The sequence below is a fragment of the Sminthopsis crassicaudata genome, chromosome 4 (assembly GCF_048593235.1).
Source record: "Sminthopsis crassicaudata isolate SCR6 chromosome 4, ASM4859323v1, whole genome shotgun sequence".
NCBI lineage: Eukaryota > Metazoa > Chordata > Mammalia > Dasyuromorphia > Dasyuridae > Sminthopsis > Sminthopsis crassicaudata.
In genome coordinates, this window is record NC_133620.1 from 402,179,356 (window position 1) to 402,195,509 (window position 16,154).

The 16,154-nt window shown below is 32.2% G+C and overlaps 1 protein-coding gene across 1 annotated transcript in view; it reads left to right on the forward strand.

The window, feature by feature from the left end:
• ENAH (ENAH actin regulator) overlaps window positions 1–16,154 on the forward strand; it is a 117,946-nt gene that overhangs the window by 83,844 nt on the left and 17,948 nt on the right. Inside the window, 1 exon segment of the mRNA XM_074262627.1 lies at window positions 3,081–3,165. Within this exon segment, the coding sequence (XP_074118728.1) occupies window positions 3,081–3,165 (85 nt within the window).

Here is a 16,154-nt window from a genome sequence, read left to right on the forward strand (position 1 = left end):
GTTATGTGAAAACTTTGTAGGTTGTTAAAATTTATAGGACTAGTTGGAAATTTTCAATACTAAAACCTAAACTCATGAAATTATGTTTGCAAAAAGCTCTTTTGCAATATTTTAAAGTTTTTAGATAGAAGAAATTTGCATTATTATATCAGTTTTGCTGATCGATTTATTTTAAAGGTAATAATTTCTTCTTGAAAAAGTATATAATATTTGGTAGATGTCAAGTTATTAAAGTCGAGCTATTTTTAGTAGACTAACCATACTGAACTTTTGGATTATCATGTTAGTTTGTAAAAACAATAACCACCAAATATTTATTCGTGGTTTTGTGATCCTTATTAGTTCAAAACCTTAAGTTAGTTTACCAGAATGTATATTCGGATTATTTAAATGTTTGGTTTTGTTTTTTGTTTTTTAGCAGCCTTAAATAAAATGTTCAAGAATTTTGTGTACTAATTAGGGTTTACTATATACTTTTAGGAAGTATTTTTAGTCTTTAGTTTTTCAAAATGTACCTTGATATGTGGTGTAGTAAGAAAACATTCAACTTAGATTGGAGACCTGGGTACCAGGATGATTGATCTCTGTATACCCATGGACAAGGCTCATAATAAGGCACTACAGAATTCACAGAGATGTAGTGAAACAAAGTACTATGAAAATGTTAAAGTGCTATAGAAGTATGAATTAATATTATTCTTAGAATTGTCAAATAATTAATTGCATTTTGGAATTGGAAAAACAATTAGACAGTTTGACATTTGTTTTTTAGAAATGAGAAACCTAAGCTCAGAATCATAACAAACATCCCCAAAAGTCACAGAATCTAAATAATGAGAGTTAGGATCAGGACCCGTGTCTCCCAATTCCCTAGCCCAGTGTTCTAATTGTTTCTATTTTAATTTCTATTACTTATATATTTTGTACATTCCACAAATTAGAGCAGAATTTCTTCCCTGTATATGTTCTTAATCTCCCTGCCAACGTGTCAGAAAGGTTGGCCCTCTTTAAGAATTTTCCTGATGGACTAATAAATGGTTTTGCATTTAAAATTAATAAAAAGAAATCAGGTATCAAAAATAAAATGCTACTTAAAACTATTTAACCTGTAAAAGATGACCACTTTGTAAAACTCATAACAGTATGCATTTTCATATTAAACTTATACTAGATAAAGTTTGTTCTTAAACACTCTTAAAAGTAGGTTAGTCACATTGATGATGTTAGTTACTAAAGCTAATTGCCTATTTGGAATAGCTAATAGAGGCCTGGATATGTACCAATTTTACATATAGACTTTTTTTTAAAAAAATGTTTCTTAAATTTACCCATGGACTTGAATCTGCTTTTCTAACCCCCAAAATCTGTTGTACCTATTCTTCCCCCAGTGTTAGAGTTAATAATACAAGATATTAACATAATAGTAACAGACTATATTTGTAGTTTTATTAGTGGGGGTGTGTGTTGAGAGTGAGTATGAGTGTGTGTGTGTGTGTGTATAGTTTATTTTAAGATGCTTCCACTGTTTCTGTATTCCAACCTACAAAGTTGTTCAGCTATTCATAGTGTGCTATTTAGGTAAGAATAGTAGTTTTTTTTTTTTTTTTTTTTTTTTTTTGTTTTGTTTTGGTTTTTTTTTTTTTTTTTTGAGATGGTAGATTTTAAATATTCTTTAGTTTGAAGGTTCAAAATGGGCTACTTTTAGTAATTTAGAGAAATGCACCACTAAATTTATGTTAGCTAATTGCTCTGTGATTTTTAAGAAAATTCAAATTATTTTATCTCATATAATTACTGAAAGTTTATTGTATAAGTAGGAAAATAGAATTTTGGTAAATAGTCATGATCCTTTGCTGCTGGATCTATTAGTTCAGAATTCTAGTGAATTTGATCCTTTCAGTTATAAAATCTTAAGTCTAGGTATTACCTAGACATTTAATCCTTTTAACTTTCAGATCATAAAAATTTGATTAGTACTTTAGTTGCTTTTCAGAAGATCTCAATACCTTTATTGGTAAATATCTTACTATTTTTATTGATGAATATCTTACCCATTTGGTGATTTTTGGCACATTGAGTTTAAATATTTTCTCATTTCTTTTACTGGACTGTTTCAAGATTGAAATGTTTTGATTCCTAAATATGGTATATAGAAATATTTCCAATATTTATTGATCTTATATTTTAAAACTTTAAATTTATTTTATTATTTTCATTGCCACTAATTTGAGGAGTACCTTTATAGCTTGCAGCAGAAATTGCCCCAATAATTGCTGGAGCTGGTTAATTAAAGATAGACTTGGAGCATTAGAATATCTAGCAAAAGCTGTGGACTTATAAAAAAAGCTTATTGGTAGTCATGAAGGGTGCTCTATACACAAAAGTCCTTGAACATTTTCTGCGTTAAAAATTCAGATAACCAGGTTAATTAGAATGATTAATTTAGTATCCATTTTATTCAGTGCCAGAAATGTTGAGCCATTGAGTAAAAAAAGTCATTTTTTTCAGTTGGCCAACAAATTTGTAAATGTATCCTTAAATTTGTAGAAACGTCATAAATCAGTATAGTAACAAGGTTCTCATGCTCTTTCTCTCCTGTTTTTCATTTCCAGTGTTCTATTTAGGTGAGTTTTCAATTCTAATTTTTCCTTTTAATCTCTTTATACCCTTTATACCCTTTTCATCTTTCCCCCCTTCCCTCCTCAACCATGAATAATTACTTAAAAGATAATGTTTCTTCATTGTTTTAAAGAATGTCCAGTTTAGGTTCCTCTTCAGATTGTCATTGAATACTTGTTTTACTCTTATGCTCTTCATGTATAAATTTTTATTTTTTCTTTATTCCTGAAGTTTTTTTCCATTTGTTTTAAGTAAGTCTTCTGGAAATAATGACAGTATTTTGTTGCAGTCTTCTTTTATTTGCCTGTGTGTTTATGAAGCTTCTATTTTGTTTTGCTACAAAAGGAAGATGCATTTGTTAACATTTGTGATGATTTTGTATTATTTTTCTGATTTAGTAGTTTTATTAACTCTAATCTAAAAGTGATACTCATTTATAATCTCGTTTTTCTCTTTCATAGGTCCTACATTGCCTAGACAAAATTCACAACTGCCTTCCCAAGTGCAGAATGGTCCATCACAAGAAGAATTGGAAATTCAAAGAAGGTAAATTCATATGTGGAATTTGTAATTTTTTGTTATACATACTACCATTGAAGAATTGCAATGTGGGTGAAGTCCTAATGTTGACTTTCTGAATGTGATACATTGACTTTTTGAATGTAGTACATTGACTGTTTAAATGTAGTAGATACAAGCTGTCTTGTCTATTTTTCTTTAAAAATTTTTTTTTATTATCAAAAAGTTTGCTATTAACTTGGGGTTATTATATATATGAATAGTATGTATAAGGTACTAAAGCAACAACCATAAGACATGGTCCAAAATCTCAAGGAATCTATCTTTAGATGGTAGGTCAGGTACATGTAAAATTGACTAGTTTTAACAAGTTATTAGTAAAAGAAATAATGTTATGAAAATTCAGAGAAGGGAAATACTACAATAAATACAGTTTGTTAAAAAAGATTTCATTATAAGCTGATAGAGCTTGACCTACATTTAGTTTTTTAGATAACAAGAAAGTATAGCTTCCTCAGTGTGGAAACTGGTAAGGGCAATGTTGTGGTTTTAGAAGATGATTGGTTAAGTTCTTATAGTGATTAGTATATGAGTAATGAAAGAATAATAAGATGGAAAGTGTGGCTGGACCAGGTAACTTGGGACAAGACTGTAGAGAGTGTCAAGCTTAGGATTTTGGATTTTAATATATAGCCAAATACAAAAGCAAGTTCATTATTCCCCAAATTCCCCTTTACCCTTTCCAGGTATGTTTTGGCTAGCAATTAAAAAGTACAGACTAGCATAAAATGACACCATTGTAGTTCACAATAGTCACCATCAAAACGAGGAGTATGCAGACACTCTGAGTCCAGAGACCAAAGCTGATATTTGTATATCTAAATGTTGGGCCAAATAAACCAGGAACAAATCAAATTCAAAATTTAACTTATGTTGAGGAATTATTCTTTAGAAATTCAGACAAAAAGGAGGTTACAAGCAGAGATAGCATTGTAGCTGGATATGAGGGAATAGCTAAGATAGAGAATCTAGAAATAGCCTCTCAGGATATGATGTAACAACAAAGGTATGACCAGTGATCCTAGGATCTTTCTGTTGTATTTGTTTTAAACATCCTTTCTGTGTATTCATATAAGAAGTGGAAAATGTGTGCTGCTCCTTAGAAGATAATGGATCTCTGCAGGTACTTCTGTGTAGGAATTGCAGCTTAGGCAATGAACTTGACTCCTTTGGAGAAACCTTAATTGGTTTTCCTCCTGTACATCTGTACCAAGGTCAGATGAATCTTATATGATTCCATTGGTCAAAAGTGTTTTTTGTTTTGTTTTGTTTTGTTTGTTTGGTTTTTTTTTTAATTAAAGCTTTTTATTTACAAAGCATATGCATGGGTAATTTTTCCAACATTGACTCTTGCAAAACCTTTTTCCAAATTTTCCTCTCCTTTCCCTTATCCCCTCCCCTAGCTGGCAGGTAATTCAATACATTTTAAATATGTTGAAATACATGTTAAATTCAATATATATGTATACATATTTATACAGTTAAATTGCTGCACAAGAGAAATCAGAACAAGAAGGAAGAAAAAGAAAAACTGAGAAAGAAAAAATGCAAGTCAAAAGTTTTTAATAGCTGTACAGTTACCTACAGGAGATATCATTTTGTCCAAAAGTATTTAGCAAGCTATTATGTTCAAAGAATTGTTTTAGTTAAGTATCAGCATAGAGTTGTACAAGATCCTTATTGGATGGAAAAAAGGTTGGAAATAGGGTACTGATTTGCCATTAAGGTTTGAGCTAGGAAGATTACAAAGGAAGAATGACCCACAACAGTTATTCCAGAAGACAAAGAGGACTGATGAAGTCAAAATAGAACCAAAAAGTCCTGATCTTAGAACATAATATTTTTTCAACTCATAAGTTCTAGGGAAATTGGTTTGTTAAAATAGCAATTGGGTAGTGAAAGACATCAAGGAATTTGGATCATGGTAAGGGAAGCTTATTTTTTTTTTCTTGGCAATTTTAATAAAAATTGGAAATTATCCAGGGATCCTTAACCTCAAATGTTTTTTATCTAATTGCAAGATTTCTCCTTAATTTATGTGGTGACAAAGTGTGTGTATGTGTGTAGTGGGGAAGGTGCATGGGTCATGGAATGGGAAGAGAAAGGATAAGAAAAAGAGAGAAAGGAAAAAAAGAAGAACATAGTATCATATTTCATTGATCAAAAAAAATTGTTTTTTGAGGAAAGAGGCTTGCTTTGAGGAATGGTTCAAGTTCTGGTTTTCAACACACTCAACGTAAGGTTTCACCTGGATAGTTAATTGGAAATGACAAGAGTGATTTGGAGACAAAAGGAGAGCAGAACAAGAGATATAGGTTTGTATATATTCTAAGTAGAAGTGGTAATTGAAGGTGTAAGATTACACACACACACACACACACACACACACACACACACACACACACACACACACACACACACACACACACAGTAAAAAAATAAAAAAGAACATTATGCAAAGGCTAAACTTTTGGAAACATCCCACTATTAAGAATGAAAAAAGGGAATCAAGTTAGAAAAGTAGGATGATCAGCATAGTGTATCATAAATTTTGGAAAGTAATGTTTGTTTTTAAACATTGTTGGTATAATTCTTTTTAGGAAACTAAAATTTCAGGATGATGGTTAAACTGGTACATATTTCATATTAGAATTTTGTACTCTCCTTTTTGCTGTTTTTTGTCATTTCTGAAAATGGGTTATTTAGTAAATTAACAATACTATCATCTTTTACTTTTGAACTATCATTGCTTTATTTATCTTTGTTCCATTGCAAATTGGACTGGACGGGCTTTGGTGAATAGAGAATGTGTAAATGATGAATTAAGGGAACACTTCCAGATAATCTACATTTCTGAGTGTATCATTCCCTCACCACCTCCAAAAAAGGGCAGCTTTATAACAAAGAATAAAGAGGAGGCATAAAAACAGAATTCAATAAAACTAACTAGCTTATCAGAATATTTGATATTATATGCAGATTTTATTCCTGTAGTCCCCCACTTTTTTTTTTTTTTTTTTTTTTTTTTTTTTTTTTTTTTTTTTTTTGCCCTCCAAAACAAGATTGGGAAGTACCTTATATTTCTTTTGAGCTAGTATTAGTTGGTTGGTATAATTTCATGACTTTTTGGGTTTGATTATTTTATTCTTTCTATTTGCATTGCTGTAGTTGTGTATATGTTCTTTTCTTTGTTCTGTGCTTCATCTGTCTTCAAATGCTTCTCCATTCATCATTTTCATTATTTTTTACAATATATTCCATTTTTTTCATTTGCCATAACTTTTTTAAGCCATTCTTCTGTTGGTATTTGGTGAGCAGCTGTTTTGTGTCTAGTTATTTGTACTACAAATGAGTTTGGTTTTTTTTGTTGTTGTTATTGTTGGTAGATATTATGATTTTTACATTCATTACAATTTGTTATTATTTTACAAGTTGTAAGGTAGTGAAGCCTAATGAATTGTATCTTGGATTGTCATGCAAGAATAATAAGGCTAAAACCACTGCTTCCTGACACTTTAATGTCTATATGACTTTGGTTAAACTCTTTGGAGTGTAGATTGCAGATGATTTTCAGTTTTCTCTATTAAGGAATGATACTCCGAGGGATGATTGTGATTATTCCTAACTATGTATAACTTTCTTTTGATGAGGATTTATTTTGTTAGTTTTTTTAACAAGCAAAAGGATTGCCATTAAAAAAAAATGTCGAATTATTCTTTGCCTTTTGTTCTCAAAACTAATGACATAACAAGGATGACAAGCTATTTGGTGCATGAATTGAATTTGAGGAAGACAGTTCTGTGTAAAGTTATCAGCCTTGCTCTGTTCTCCATAGTCTTCGAAGTCCAGAATCAAGATAGAGGGCAAGATGACTGGCAATGGCTCAGGAGGCAGGGGGGTGATCTTGACCAAAAGATGGAACTCTTAAATCTTGGTCCTGCTACTAATTAGCCTCATAATATTAACCCAAGTGGGCTGTCAGAGTTCTCATCTCTTAATTGAAGTAGGTAGGGGCCTTTTTCAACCTTAACTATAATGTGGAGTTGGTATGAAGTGAGAGTCTGTCATTAGTGTAGGGGGGAGGGTTAAGATCAAAGACAGTTTTTATAAAAAAGAGTGAGCTAGTGGTGCTGTGAATAGAGCTCTGTACTCAATCAGGAAGACCTATGTTCAAATTTGACCTTATAACTTCTTTGTATTTTAGTTTCCTCAAATATAAAATAAAAAAATAATTTTATTTCTCTCTCAAGGTCATTATAAGGCTCAAGTGAAATAATATTGTAAGATTCTTTGTAAATCTTTGCATTGTGTAAATACAAAACTTTTGAGTAAAAATTGAATAGAAGATGCTTTGGTTGAGGGAGGAACAGATTCTGCCTTGGACAAACAACTTCAGTGTTCTGGGCATTGAATAACTTCTTTGAATATAGTAAGAAGTTCACATAGACTGCGGATTTATGAACTGGCAGACCACACCTGAAGCAGATCAAAATGTAATTGGAATAATGGCAATTTGTTGTTTTCAGTCAGTAGTATACCTGGAATATTAATCCTTAATTTATTCCCAACTTCTCTAGCTATATTGATCTTTTATTTCCCCCCCTCCCCCCCCTAGACTGTGAGTTCCTTGAAGGCAGGGACTGTCTTTTGTCTTTCTTTGTATCTGCAGTGCTAAGAACAGTTCCTGACATCTGGTGCTTTAATAAATGTAGTCAAGTTCTCAGTCTAACTAACACAATCTTCTGCAAAGCATGTATTTTCCCAAACTGTTTGTATTGGTAATTATAGCCATGACATGCTCCATAAAGAAGGTTCCCTTGGATGATATTGGTTACAATTTTCCAGTTTCATAGACCTATCCGGCTAAGTGCTGCAGTGGTTAGCTCTGGCTGGGATTGGATTCAGAAAGATCTAAGAGCAAATGTGTCCTTAGACACGGACCATATGACCCCAGAAAAGTCACTTTACGTCTGCTTATTGCAGCTTCCTTAACTGCAGTTCCCTCCCCATTATAGCAGCTATCTTCCAGAATTGTTAAAGACCCAATGCTGTTTGTGAAGAGCTTAGTATAAAGGTAGTGCTTAATAAATTTCCCTCCTATCTCCTTTGATATTATAATCATGAGGCATTGACTCATAATCATATAACATTTGTCTTAAGTTGAACTCTTTCTTTTGTCTTAAGGCCAACTCTTTCTTTTGTAGTTGAGCAAAGTGAAGCTAGAGAAATGGCCCTTCTAAAAACCCATCAGAGGTTGGATGCCAGACTCAAAATTAATTTAATCTAGAGCTTACTCTGCTTTGAAGTTGGAACTACATTCCAAAGTCATGATTGTGTGACGAGGAAGACAGAAGGAGGTGGAAACTTTTGTAGAAATCATTTTTAAAAATCTTTTTGTGGGTTATTAATAGAGGGGTAAGATGTTGGGCATATGAAGTTGGGGGAATGAGGAGGGGGCCTGACCAAATACTATCTATAGTGCTTTAAAGTTTATTGAAATTTATTTATTATGTAACATAGTATAATTTTCTAACAGTGCTGTTTTTCTTTTCTTTTTTTTTGAGACTATAAAAATTTTTACAACTGTATGAAAACATTGGAATTATATTTCTGATTACAAAATAGCTTTGTTCTTCCTGTCTTTTTAATAATGTATTTGAAAAATCATTGAACTCAGTAATCATTGAACTCGACTAATGGATGAATGTTCTGTTAAACTTTCTGAATTATAAAATTGCCAAAGACAAAAGCTGTGGTTTCACTAGCAATAAGAGCTCTTTTGTGAGGGAATTCTGTCTACCATTGCTTGTTTCCACCACATTCTTAGATTTCCCTAGTGTACCCAGAGATTATATGCCTTGCCCAGGGTCACACAATCAGCATATGTCATAATAGCACTTAAAGCCAGATCTTCCTGGCTCTCTAACCAGCTTTATAACGTGATTCTGAACAGGCTGCTAGGTGTGATATAGCTTTCCAGTATAATAATTAATGTCATTCTTTAGAGCTCTATTCACATTATTAATCTTGTTTCTTCTGTAGACTAAGAAATGTGAGTCAGCTCCTATTAACTAGAATATTATGTCAGTGTGAGCAGAGTGCTTAGTAAATATCTATAAATAGTTTATAAATCACACTACTGTGTACAGGAGTTATAAAAGGGAAATACCTTAGACATAAGGAGAAAGTTAAGGAAAGTTGGAACAATGAAAGTCTACAACCCTCCACTTGTCCTTCAGAGGCACAGTGGACCAATGGTTGACCGTCTTCTCTTGTGAGTATTGCTTTCTCTTGATAGAGAAAAAAACTTTAAATATCAGTGTTTAAATTTAACATTTTTATCATTTTGTATGGATTCATAAGTATTCACTTAAAAATATGAAGACTAGTATTAGCACTAACTAGTACTAGACTTATTTGATGGTAAATGTAAACTGCCATCTCTTTAGTTTTCAAACTGTTATTCTGAGGGTTTTTTTTAAAAAATCAGAAATAGCTTTACAAATTAATCCACAACATTTTTTCAGCTCTTGTTTTTAGCCAAATTTGTTTAACAATCAGGAGATGGGACACTTAATACATAGAATTAGAATCTTAAGTAATTTGATTAATGGAAGTCATTGTCTCTTGCAGATGAAGTCCTTAATGTTAAAGAGCTGATATGTTTATTCAGTTATCTACTTTACTTAAATATTTAGAATTTATATTTTGCTTTCTTTTTTAATAAATAAAATCCTGATTCTAGAAGTAAGGAATAGTTTTTGATTTTCACAGAATATTTACCAATAATAAAGATTGATATAGATCATTGGTTCAGACTAAAAACAGTATTCATGACTACCTATTCTTAGTACTTTGTAGGATTCAGCACCACATATTTGATTTAAATGACAATATTTTTGTTGATGTTTTTGAAGTAAGGAATTTGAAGATAGCAGATTTTTATTACTAGTCTCTCTTTAAATTAAAAATGTTGCAATCTTTGATTTTATAAGGCAAATTTTAAGGATATTTTTCTAACTGTCAAGGTTATATTGCGAAAGATTTTTGTTGTTGGCATTGTTATTTATTAAAATGTATATTTATATAGTGCTGAAAACTTTTCAAAATACTTTTTACAAGTGATTTGAAAAAAACTTGTTTCTTAGGAACAATATTTGGACAACTTATGATAATATTTGGTAAGAGTCATCCTTGACTCTTTATTCTCACTTTCCATATTAAGTCAGTGGTCAAGTCCTATCATTTTAACCTTTATGAAATTTTTTACATAGACCTTTTCTTTTCTGCTTTTACAACCTAATAGTCTATTGAAATAGTTGATAATAATATTGCATTTTTTTATCTCCTTGCCTCAGGTCTCTTCCATTTCCTTTCTGTTCTCTATGTAGATGTCAAATTGATCTAGCTAAGTTGCTCATCCAACTATTGTCACCTTCTTTCTCCTCTAGACCTCCCTCCTCCCCAGTTCAGTAAGTTATAGTAGCTTCTTAAGGCCTTCAGTGTCAAATATGAAATCCTCTGTTAATGTTCACAGCTCATTATAACTTGGTCCCATTCTTCATTTCTAGCCTTTTTTGTACCTTATTTTGACCATGTACTCTGTGATCAGTGGCTAGTGAACAATGAAACCGGCTCCTTGCTGTTCCTCAAACAAGACACTCCATCTCCTTTCAGCCATTTTCATTAATAGTTCCCCATAATGAATTGTTCTCCCTCTTCTCTACTTCTTAGCTTTCCTGCTTCCTTCAAGACCCAGTTAAAATCCTTTTTTTAATAGGAATCCTTTCTCAAATGCATTTTATTCTGGTGCTTTCTTGTTGGTTATTAATAAATCCTATGGCACAACTCATTTGTGCATGTCTGTTAGTGGCTCTTCCATTTAATTGTGAACTCCTGGAGGGCAGGGATTGCCTTTTGTCTCTTTATTCACAGAGCTTAGCACAGTGCCCACATAGTAGGTACTTGATAAATTCTAGGTGACTGTCACTTAAAGGATTTCAGTTCTTGAAGCTGAAAAGATATTTAAAAATATGTGTGGAAACCCTAGGTATAATCTTTATTTGAGTGGGAACTACAAACTACCTCTATTTGGCTTCCCTTTTGTTGTTGTTCAGTCATTATAGTTGTTTCTGACTCTTTCTGACCCCATTTAGAGTTTTCTTGGCAAAGATAAAAGAGCAATTTGCCATATCTTTCTCCAGCTCAATTTACAGATGAGGAAATTGAAGCAAATAGGGTTAAGTGACTTGCCCAGTGTTACAAATGGGCCAGATTTGAACTTGGAAAGAGGAGTTAACAAAATGTTAATCTTTGCTGCTTTTCTTTGAGGTAGACAGGTGATTGCTGTTCCAGGCAGAATTTTATTTCTCTGGAATAGGTAAATATGAATTAATCGGCAAATGGATTAAAAATCTGATTTTGTCACTAGTTTGAAACTCCTTGTACCATTGGAGAGAATATGCACACTAATATCTTACTGTCTCATCATCCTTATCAAAACCTCTCACAGTATAGGTTTCTCCATTTTCTCTTTTCATGCTCTCTTCCCCATTCTTCCTCTACACGCACTTTCTTAGACCTTATCAACTCTGTACAGATGAGTCCAGGGTCTGTAGATTCATCTCTTGTCTTTCTCCTTTAATTTAATAGTGACTTTTTGGACCTTTCCAAACTAGATGTAGACAAGTTCCAAAGTGAGCCTTTTCTTCTTCAACCTGCCTTCTCCAGAACTTCCTTGTTTCTGTCCTTGGTGCTACCATTATCTCAGCCAAAAGGTACGCTCAGTTTAGTAATAGTAGATGAGATATACATAACTCCTCTCTCTCAATCCCTCCAAAATGTGTTACTTCTTTTGTCATCTTTGCAAACATGATGGCTTTGGCTGGGATAGAACCTCAAAGTTAGCTTTGACTTGCATTTTTTAAAATATTATGGATTGGAAGCATTTTAAAGAATGTTTATGTAGCAAATATAGATTTTTTTTCCCCCTTTGAATGCTGCTTCTTGAATCAAAAGCATTGTTAGTAATATGTTACAGCCTACTTAACACCCACCATGAGGATTCCTTTGACTCATCTGAAATTTTTATTCTGATTTGCAGAGTGTTTTCCTCTCAAAATTTTTTAAAGGGTAGAACAAGTATTATCCCCATTTTATGATAAAAATGAGACTTGGGTACCTTATGACTTGCCCATTGTCATATAGCTAGTTAGTATTACTGGTGAGAGGTAAAAATTTGAAAGTAATTTGTATAGAAATCATTGTTAAGTGTATGAAAGTAGATAAGAGCTCTGAGAAAAGAATATAAAGGGGAAAAGGCTGAGGACTGGGTTTCAGGAAAGCAGGTGGGAAGAATAAGCAAAAGGAGCAGTGGAATAGAAAAAGATAAGTAAGGCATTCTCTAGTGTCAGATGCATTAAGCTTAAAACCTTTGAGAAAAGCGGTTCAGTAAATTGATAGTGTGAAGCCAGCCATTCATATGCATCACTACACATACCTTCATTCTGTGCCATGAACATTATTAAATAACAGATATATATGGCCAAAGGGATAAAGTAATTTCTGTTTGGAGAAGTCATTGAAGAATGGAGGTGATAAATTTGAGTTTGGGTTTATAATATCATAAGTAGCATTTATATAATGTTTTTAAAATTTGCAAAGTGATTTATATGTTATCTGATACCTAAAACAATCCTGTGATATAGGTGCTATTATTATCCACTTTCTATAGAAGAGAGAACTGAGAATTTATGTGTCTTGCCCAGGGTCACAATAAATGTTATTATTACTAAATTATAAGTTCTTTAATGAAAATTCCTTTGAATGTCTAATCTCTACATAATTTCCACCAAGTATCTAATAATTATCCATGGCAGAGAATAAAATAACATTTAAAAGATGTTAAATTATTAAAATGGTGGCAGTATCCCACAAGTAACATCTCTTACCAAAAAAACACTTAGTATTTTTAAGTGAAAAATGTTTTCTTCATTTTCATTTTTGAAGCCACTTTTTAAAAAAACATTTATGCTTTATAAAAGCAACATATGTTGTTTAAGGGTTTCTCCTCTTCCCCCTCCCTCCATTCCCATTGTATTTTTGTCATTCTGTTAAGTTTGCACCAGCTGATTTAGACTCATTTAGATGGTCTACATGCCATCTTCTTTTTTGTTAATAATATTTCTCTCTTTTGCTTATGCTCAAAATTTTTAACTTGAGTTTTTTTCTCCCTGGATTTTTGGTTAATTTTTTATTTCCATCTCTGCCTTTCCCCTATTGTTTACTTTCTATCTCTTTCCTCTGATAATGGATCCATAGGATTTGTCTGTACCTCAAAACTCAACCTCCTCCCACATTGGAGAATTCATTTTTCACTGTCTTTGGTCTAAATCAAATGTCTGGTATGGGGATAGAATTAGTTCCAATTTGGATACATGACACTCTTTATTTCTGGGTTTGTTCTGCACCTCTCCCTTCCTTCCCCCTCCTCCCCTCAATACTCTTTATGGTAACTCTGTATGGAGTATAGTTGAATTCAGTAGTAAATCCATGGATAAAGTAATTGAATATAATTCTGATTTTGCAGAGGTTTGAGAATTTAATCCTTTTTAGGATCAGAGAAAATGCCTTGTTTTTCATCTTGTCATTGTAATTGTCATTTTAACCATGCCTGATTAAAAAATTGAAGTCAGTTGTTATACCATTATTCAATTTATTATTAGAACTCTGTCCAGGTCAATTCTAGTATCTAATTTTTGTTCTTCCATTAAGAAAATGTTAGGACTTAATAGAGCTGTTTATGTATAGAGTGAATACTTAAGTACTTGTTTGATTCATTCATATAAAATTAGAAAGTGGTACCTTACTGAAATTTACTTTTAAATTTTGATTTAATAAAAACTCTAGGGGATACAAAAATTCAAGGCTTTAAATTTGGATGTGTTTAAATATAGGGTGTGTGTGTGTGTGTGTGTGTGTGTGTGTGTGTGTGTGTGTATTACTGCCTCTGGTTGCCATGGTGTTTTTTTTCTCCCTTTCTTTCCTTCACACCCTCCCCTAGATGGCATGTTTTGGGTTTTCTTTATAAAAAAAAAAAATGTTAGAAGTTTTTTTTTAAATGTAAGCATATCATTAATATTTGTTTCATATACATATTGCTGATTTTTGCCTTAATCTGATATTAAAAATCTGTCACAAGTTAAATTGATTCTTGGAAGAAAATTCTAGTGATCTCAAGATTCTCAACTTTCTTGCTATGCTTTTATGGGGTTTACTGACAACACATGTTGTGTAGTAGATTATTACTATAGAATATGTAGTATAATTATTTTTGAGGTGTTAGTTGCAAAGCTATTTCATTACCTTAATCTTCTTGTGTTTGCAAAGGCCTATTTAAAAAAAATTCACATTGTATTATTGTGTGTAATAATTAAAAATTAGTAAAACTATAGAAAGGTAAAGAGACTGTTAGATATTATCAATGTGGTTCTTCTAGGAAGAACCAGAATAAAAGAAGAAATTGTACATGATAAGCTCTATGTGAGTTATGATTGTTTCATTCTTTGTTTACATAGCTCCTTTGTCTGTCTGATAGATATTTAAATTATATCACTAAATACATATGTGTATGTATGCATACATATTAAAATTTTCATCTGATAAAATATAATTATTTATTTTACCTGCTAGATGCTGGATTCATTCTAATCATGTCATGATAAATCAGCAGACATACTATTATGGTCCAGTAACTTTAATGGGATATAAAAACCAAAATTACACAGCTTTTGCTCACAAACTTATTTTATTAGGGATTCAGGAAGTATGTATTTATTGTGGAAAGGTACTAGAGATTGGGGGAATATGGAAAAACTTCATATAAAAGGTAATAAAATTTGAGTTCTTTGTTTAAAAAATGAGGGATTCTATGAGATAAAAATAATTAGTATTCATAAAATATTTAAATATTTGCAAAGGAATTCTTCAGATAAAATAATACCCAGCAAACTTAAAAGTTTGTAAAATTCACAAAATATCAAAAGTATCACAAATACCTTATTGCATCTGTCAACTCTTGGAGTAAGTGCTATCTTTATTGTTATCCCTATTTTACAAATCAGGAAACTGAGGCAAAGAAAGTTTAACTTATTGTGGCCTACATAGCTAGTAAGTATTGTCTCAAACTTAATTTGAACTCAAGTCTTCTGGAATCCAGGGCATGCTTTCCAAGTGTGAATGATGGGAGATGAATTGCTAATTGTAAACCAAGAGAAGTTTGTTTGGAAGACAGTGTGTTCTTGTGATTAGGGCAAGAGATGATTAAAGGCAGCCAGAGCTTAATATGCTTGCATATCAAGGAAAAAGTAAGAAAGTCCTCTAGCACATTTGATATACCCTACACCCACACCCCTGTGGTGAATTTTTATATGGATGATGAGTTCTTATCTGCATTGTTGGTGTGAACTTCAAAAATCATTAGGTAGGAGATCAGCTTGAGTTCAGAGAAAGACTTATTTCTTAGGCAAGGAAGTAAAATAAAATAAAAGAGGTGGAGACAGGTCGAGGTGTGTACTATTTTGTGAATAGTGCATCCTATGCATGATAAGAAATAAATGGAAATTCTTCCAAGTCATGAGTTTGGTAATTTGTTTCCCTGATTGTTACAGTTTTGAATTTCAGACAATTATAAGACCTTAATTCAAATATGGGACTTCACCTACTTGATAGCTCTATAGTGCTGAACAAGTTGTTTGACATGTCTCATAGGGTTGTTATAAGGGTCAAATGATAAAATATTTGTAAAGTGCTTCTCTCCCTTCCTGCCTCTTTCTCTCCCTCCTCTCCTTTTTTTTCCATCCTTCTTCCTTTTCTTCCCTGTTGTTTTTTCCCCTCTTCCCTCCCTCTCTCCTCTATCTAGAACTCATTCACAGAGTCATTATCTAACCAAAATGGTG